The following is a 7251-nucleotide window of genomic DNA, read 5'->3' as shown; positions in this document are numbered from 1 at the left end:
CAGTGAATATATGATAACATATTAAATTTGAGTCGTGAAATGAGAAATCTTGCGAGTTGATAGAAACATAGAAGGAGTAACGTGAAACATGATGTTGGTTATTTGAGATGTGAAATGAGAAATGGGAGAAATCAGTAATATTACTTTATAGAAAAGAGTAAAATAGGGAAAAAAACCTAGTATTCTCAAAACAACAGTTTTTATAAACATGTCAACTCTTATATCTATACTATATATTAAGGTTGGACCTAATAGAGACAAAAATGGACATCAACTTTTTTTTATAATTTTGCCCTAGTGTGTTATCAATATTACAATTTTGTTTTTGTTTTATTTCAACAAGCACTTTTATTTTTATTTTTTTTTTCATTTAAGTACTTTAGTCTCTCGATAATTATAAAAAATATTGTTCACACACGCAACACAATAACTAATATTAAATAAAATATTAGAGATACTAGATGTATTTGAATTGGTAGGTCTCTTGTGAGACGGTCTCACGAATCTTTATTTGTGAGACGGGTCAACCCTACTGATATTCATAATAAAAAATAATACTCTTAGCATAAAAAGTATTACTTTTTCATGGAGACCCAAAATAATCGATATTCACAATAAAAAATAATACTCTTAGCATAAAAAGTAATATTTTTTCATGGATGATCTAAATAAGAGATCTGTCTCACAAAATACGATCCGTGAGACCGTTTCATATAAGTTGTGCGAAGTCCATGGATTAGTTTGAATTTTTTTGGATTGTGAATGATGTTTTTTACGTGACAGTGACGTAATAAAATATAAATCATAATTTTTTTAAAAATGATGTAAATAGATGCCCTTATTGATATTAAAAATTTAAAAAAATGAAAACATAAGCTTCACTAGAAAACGGGAAACCCCTCGTCAAAAAAAAAAAGAAAAAAAGAAAACGGGAAACCCTAATATTATCAGGAGTCATTCTTCACCAATCACCTCTCATTCCGACACACACAGATTTAACCATTTGGTTTTTTGTTGGGTGATTAACAGTAAAAGTAGAGGATGGCGGCCGAGAGTTCAAGGGCGGCGTCGAGCAATAGATCTGGCGGCGGCGGAGCATCGGCGGACTCGTATGTTGGAAGCTTGATAAGTTTGACCTCGAAAAGTGAAATTAGGTATGAAGGTGTTTTGTACAGTATTAACACCGAAGAGTCCAGCATCGGCTTGCGAAACGGTGAGGAAATTAGAAATAGGTTGATTTTTTTTTTAAATGATATTTTGAGTTTTGATTCACGTGTATTTTGTTTCAGAATGTATGGGCTTTTTTTTTTCCATCTGTTGCTTTCGATTATTGAACTTTTCATCGCGTAGTTTAAAATTATGTCTTGCTCGGCGGAACTTAAACTTACCGTTTTCCTCCTGTTGTGGCGTTTTTTGTAACTTTTTAAAGTCTGGTATTTTTCTTATTGATTTTTATGGCCACACAATATGGTAAACGATATTTTTTTATGTAGGTCGAAGGCAAAATGTGTTTTTATACCTTATGTGAATTAGATTTAATACGTTTTGTTTAGCATTTGCAATGTTTGAAAGCAGATATTCTGATAAGGTAGTCTACTTTCAGTTCCGATAGGTGTTATACATTTTGAATTATTTATTGATTATTGATGATTTGGTTTCCTATATAAATAATCTTGTAAAAAAAATTGTTGTATGCATTCCTTGTGCTTCTCTTTTTTGTTTGAGCATTTGATTGGCATATAATTGAATTCAGTTTAGCTATTGATTTCTTTTGTTAAGTCTACATTCGGGTTGAAGCATTTTATTTGATAAATGGATTTAAAATGGCTCAAGTAATTGAGGATTTGAAATTCCTTATTTGGGTTTAGAAAAATATACTAAAATCGAAGTGGGGGGATTTGAAAATTACCCTACACAAACAATTATGAATGGATAGTAATAATGATCTGAAATGCCATCTAAAAGGATTTGAACTCTATTATATTTTGTCAGTATGTTGGTTAAATAGACATGGCAGAGTAGGAAATATTTTCTCCTGTTGTTAAAATTTTGTTGGGAAAAATTAAATTTGAGCCTAAATTTGGTTTAGCATTCATTCCTTACGACCTGTTGAAATTTTAGTGATTTGGTGTACTTCAAGGTGTTAAGTTTACAGTACATTTTTCATTTTTGTTCATCATGGTGATCCAAAATAATATCTGAAGTTTGTAATGCATACTCTTATTTGTTGTTAAGTATTTGATTTTGATTGACGCCTAAAGCGACTAGTTATCATACTGATTGGCTTTGGACTGTGAGCAATGTTAATCATGGTTGAAAACTAACTATTGCTTTGCAATTATCATATGACAGTGAGATCATTTGGAACAGAAGGACGAAAAAGGGATGGTCCGCAAGTTCCTCCCAATGATAAAATTTACGAATACATACTGTTCAGAGGAAGTGATATTAAGGTATTTATTGAAATGTATGGGTTTGTTGATTGTGTTGAATTGCTACATTTTCCCATTAACTTATGTTGACCAAGTGTTTTAGTTTTACCCCTAGTATGTGATATTTGAATTTTTTACTTTAATTCAAGAGAAGTCGGACATAAGATATAATTAATCCCGACCACTCGATGACTCAAATAGTTTTAGGTTGGGTCTGTGCTGATGAACCTAACATGTGATTATGTATTTTCTACTTTTATCCTATTCTTTTTGTGGGATATGGAAGTGGGAGTTGTGCAAGCCATGGTGGATTGTATTGCACGGATGATATTGACAAGAGCTGCATTGTAATCTGGCTGTGATGGCGTTATGTATAAATCTCGATTGTCATGGTTTCATAGGCTTCATCGGTTTTGTTAAAACTTAAGAGCATGATTAATTTGTTTTCTTGGCTTGTATCTACTTGTATTTTTGCATGTAGTTTTTTAGTACCGTAAAATTCGACCATGGCTACTGTCTTCCTCAGGATTTACAGGTGAAATCCTCTCCACCAATTCCAACTACAACACCCATAAACAATGACCCTGCAATTATTCAGGTAAGAAATACCTAACCACAGTAATAATGTTATGCCGTGGATTGTGATTTTAATTTGTCTATTTGCTAGTGCAGACCCACTATTCTCATCCAACATCCACACCCACAAGTTTGCCGCCTCCAATTGGGCAATCGTCAGATCCTGCTGCCCATCCCGCGCCAATAGGACTCCCTGGGTCAGCTTTCCAAAGTGGTATGCCTTTGTATCATCCTGTGGCGAACTTGAATTCTTGGTCCCCTTCTCCAAATGGAAATAATGGTGCCTCACCTATGCCAATGTATTGGCAAGGATTCTATGGCACTCCTGGTGAGCTGCCTCAGTTACCTCAGCAATCATTGCTTCGACCACCTCCTGGGTTGTCAATTCCTCCTTCCATGCAACAGATGCAATTTCCAAATTTTAACTCATCATTAGCCTTTCCGGTACCAAACTTGTCTGGTTCTACTCCATTATCAGACTATCATTCTTCTTCGGGTCCGAGCTCTGGAACTTCAGCTAGTTTAACCTCTACTTCCTTTCCTGCTTCGACTTTGTCTTTCAATATTCCTCCGCTGCAGCCTGTGTCCCTTGCATCCGACCCAACCATGAAACCAATACAAGGAAAAGCTTCCATATCCCCTATTTCTACTTCAACACCAAACTCTACCTTTCTATCTTTAGCTCCACTCTCTACTCCAGCTCCTGAAATTGCTGGTGTACCTTTAGTTGCTACCAAACCTAGTTCAACAATTAGTTTGACATCTGTGCAACAGCTGGCCATATCTCAACCTGTAACAACAATTGCTGGTACATCTGTTTCTATTCTTTCTGAAACGCGAATGCCATCACTTGTTACCCCCGGGCAACTGCTGCAATCTGGACCAGCTACTGCGGTGTCACATCAAACTTTACAAACTGTTCAGAAGGATGTGGAAGTAGTTCAAGTGCCTCCAAAGCCAGTGTCTGAATTATCAAATCCAGTAGCAATGGATTCTCAACCCCCATTATTACCGTTACCTCAAAATGCGCGTGGTCATAAGGTTTTTACTTTTATTATTTTATTACAATGACCCTCTGGATTGCATTATTTTGGGGGCTTCATCTGTTTACATTATTGGTACGAATTTTAAACCATAGGTGTGCACCCTTCCTGAAATTACATATTTCCATGAATATTTTGTGATTGAATGACCAGATTGAGCTTGATGGAAATATAATGTAGCTTATATGGGCTATATATGTCTTGGTTAATCATACCCGAGAATGAGATTGTAGTTGACCTACACCTAATCTTCTCCTTGCAAGGTGCATGTTTCGACCTGGTAAGGGCGTCAGGCTTGAGCAACCCATCTCAAACGTTCCTCATATTATTAATGGCCATAATTTTCTTAGCACGCTCCCCGCTATAAAGTCCATATCCAACTAATAGTTGTATAACCAATGCATGTGAAAATGTTATAGATATTTTGTTGTCTAGAAGTTACAATTGGTGACAGGTGCTCCATGCTTTGTTGTTATTTCCAAGTCCCATCATATTTGCATATACTCGCCTTCGAGGTCCCATTGTTTGGTTGAAGTGTTAAATAACTATTTCCTTTATGTTCTCTATTCTCTTATATTTTCAATGCAACAGTGCAGCTCTTGGTACACTTTGTGAATTTTCTGTTACTTTGTTGGAGAACTGATGATGTATATATCGTCTCTTTTTAGCCAAATGGAGCTACTTATCACATGCGTAACAACTACAGAGGGCGTGGAGGAAGAGGATATGGGGTAAAGAATTCCATGTTTGCATGTTATGGATTTCTCCATGGAACTTTACCGATTTACACTATTGATCAAACGGAAACTAAATCAACCTTTTATTTATACGAAAACTTTATTGTTCTATTTCTACTATTATATATTGTTGTAATCTCAATATGATAGCTACCATAGTTCACTACGTTCTAATGTTTACATTTTAATGACATACCATTTTCTTTATTCAATGAATGATTATGGCACTAGGTTTTAGTGTTTACATTTTAATTTGACTTACCATTTTCCTTGTTCACTTAATGATTCTGCCACTAAGTCTTCTCCTGTTATCCGCATCAGAACCATTCCATTGTTTTTTAACTAATGCTCATTTTCTTGATGGTACATACCTTAAAGTTTATTTGCTTGGAATTTTCAGTGATTATTAATGACAGATATTATTTACATATGTCTTTAAGTTCCATGTCATTGTCTGCAAGTTTATTTGCTTGAAATTTTCCTTATGATTATTAATGACGGATAATATTTAGATATAGCTTTCAGTTTTAAAAAAAAAGATATAGCTTTAAGTGCCATGTCATTGTCTGCAAGTTTATTGCCAAAAATTTGATTGCTTTGAAGTTTGATCTGTGCATTGGTTGTGTTCTGTGTCAGTCTCCATAACTGGAGTATCATTCCTTCATTGGACGGTGGCAGTATGATGCCTGAATTACCATTATGGGGGGATGGGGATGTGGTTTCTTTGGCCTGTATCTGTTTTGTGTGTTTAGATGCATACTTATATCAGAACATAATTTTGTTGAGAAGCTGATCTTTGGCTTTTTTAAAACAAATTTTCTCTTATTCCTTTTCAAACCTCATTTTTTTATTGTTAAAATCATTATTCTGAAGTGCTATTCCTGCACGACCATCCATTTTCTTTTTTTATCACTGTCAGAATATAACTGTTTGATCTCTTATGAGGCATTCATCGTACCAAACCATTTGGTATAATTTGACATCAATTTCTGTCACAACCCAAAATAGGGAGAAGGCAAACTAAACACCCGTACCCATTCTTCTGATTTTAGAATCAGAACAGTTGTGGGTGAGATTAGTTTTCAAATGACTTTGTCAAATATGAACTGTCCAGTGCCTTGAGTTATTGATCAATAAAATTTTCACTGAACGATACAAATACAATTCAACTATATTTTTGTGGCGAACTGTCTCATGGAATTTTAAGTACATTCTTTCTAGCCTGACTATGGAGCGAATTTTTTTGCAGTCTTCACGTCCTGTGACAAAATTCACAGAAGATTTTGATTTTATGGCAATGAATGAGAAATTCGAAAAGGACAAAGTTTGGGGTAATCTGGGAAAAAGTAATAAATCCCAATCAAAGGGTAAGGAAGGTAACATAGGCGACAGTTATGATGATGATTTACAGGAAGAGGATGATACCGAATTGCCAAAAATTGAGGCCAAGGTGATTATTTAGTTTCTTCCATAATATATTGCTCCATATGGAACTTCCATTTCATGTTGAAGTTCAATTTATTTTTTCTTGCAGCCAATTTATAACAAGGATGACTTTTTCGACACCCTTTCTTGCGACACCCTTGGCAATGACCCTAATCGTGCAAGAACTAGGTATTCTGAACAAATGAGGTTAGATACAGAGGTATGTGCCATTTACTATTGATCTGAGTTGGTCCATAATATATCCTGATGTATTGCCACGGATGCAGACGTTTGGAGAATTTTCAAGGCATCAGGGTGGACGTCGAGGTCGTGGCCCTGGTCGTGGTGGTGGTAGCGGCGGCCGATTCCGTGGCTCTTACCATGGAAGAGGTTATGGTGGATACGCCTACTCTAACATGGGCCGTGGTCGAGGTGTATAGAGTAACGTTACCTAAGAGCAATAAACTAGATTTTTCTTGCAATTATATCCTACTCAAAGCCAATGCCAATCTTGTCCTTGCTGGGACGAGGATTGATTTAGGACTTTATTGTAATATCCGCCTTTTATTTTTTGTATTTGAGCCATAAACTTAGTGTATTGGATAGTAGAATCTGTGGTATATTTCATGGATTTGGAATTGGCAGATTTCGTCCCTAGTGTTGGGCATTGTCTTTTGTTTCTATTTTTTAGTTTTGACTCATATTAAGAAGCTTACTGACAATTTAACGTCCTGAATTTCTATAAATAGATCAGGGATTGAAATATATTGTTCTCATTTTGTTTAGACTAATATTTAAAAAACCACAAAAGCCTTTGTAAAATTGTTATGATCAATTTTGTGAGATATATTTTTTAATTTTCTACTGATCTGTATATAAAAAATATTATTTTTCATATTAAATAAAGATTATTTGAGATCATATCATAAAATATGAACTCATAAAAGAAAAACAAAAAAATTTCATTGGTTGGAATTATGTTGGTTCTTTGTAGGTGAAATGAAACTTAAAATCCTTAGCTGATAAGTGTTGCACTTG

General features: G+C 34.9%; 1 protein-coding gene across 1 annotated transcript; it reads left to right on the top strand.

The window, feature by feature from the left end:
- Positions 1-891: 891 nt before the first annotated feature.
- On the top strand, positions 892-6857 carry LOC140819497 (protein decapping 5-like). The gene is made up of 8 exons (XM_073179616.1): positions 892-1213; positions 2353-2453; positions 2959-3030; positions 3105-4049; positions 4720-4782; positions 6038-6238; positions 6323-6433; positions 6501-6857. The coding sequence occupies exons 1-8, from the start codon at positions 1042-1044 to the stop codon at positions 6651-6653; spliced, it is 1818 nt and encodes a 605-aa protein (XP_073035717.1). The 5' UTR covers positions 892-1041; the 3' UTR covers positions 6654-6857.
- Positions 6858-7251: the final 394 nt, after the last annotated feature.

Source organism: Primulina eburnea, chromosome 18, assembly GCF_022965805.1.
Source record: "Primulina eburnea isolate SZY01 chromosome 18, ASM2296580v1, whole genome shotgun sequence".
In the NCBI taxonomy this organism is placed as follows: Eukaryota; Viridiplantae; Streptophyta; class Magnoliopsida; order Lamiales; family Gesneriaceae; genus Primulina; species Primulina eburnea.
The sequence above is the reverse complement of the archived record's forward strand: the minus strand, read 5'-3'. Positions and strand labels throughout refer to the sequence as shown.

Excerpts from the sequence above, each read along its gene's own strand:
- LOC140819497 (XM_073179616.1), top strand. The coding sequence starts at position 1,042 with ATGGCGGCCGAGAGTTCAAGGGCGGCGTCGAGCAATAGATCTGGCGGC. Across the intron at positions 1,214-2,352 it reads CAGCATCGGCTTGCGAAACG|TGAGATCATTTGGAACAGAA; the intron begins GTGAGGAAATTA and ends ATCATATGACAG. Across the intron at positions 4,050-4,719 it reads AAAATGCGCGTGGTCATAAG|CCAAATGGAGCTACTTATCA; the intron begins GTTTTTACTTTT and ends GTCTCTTTTTAG.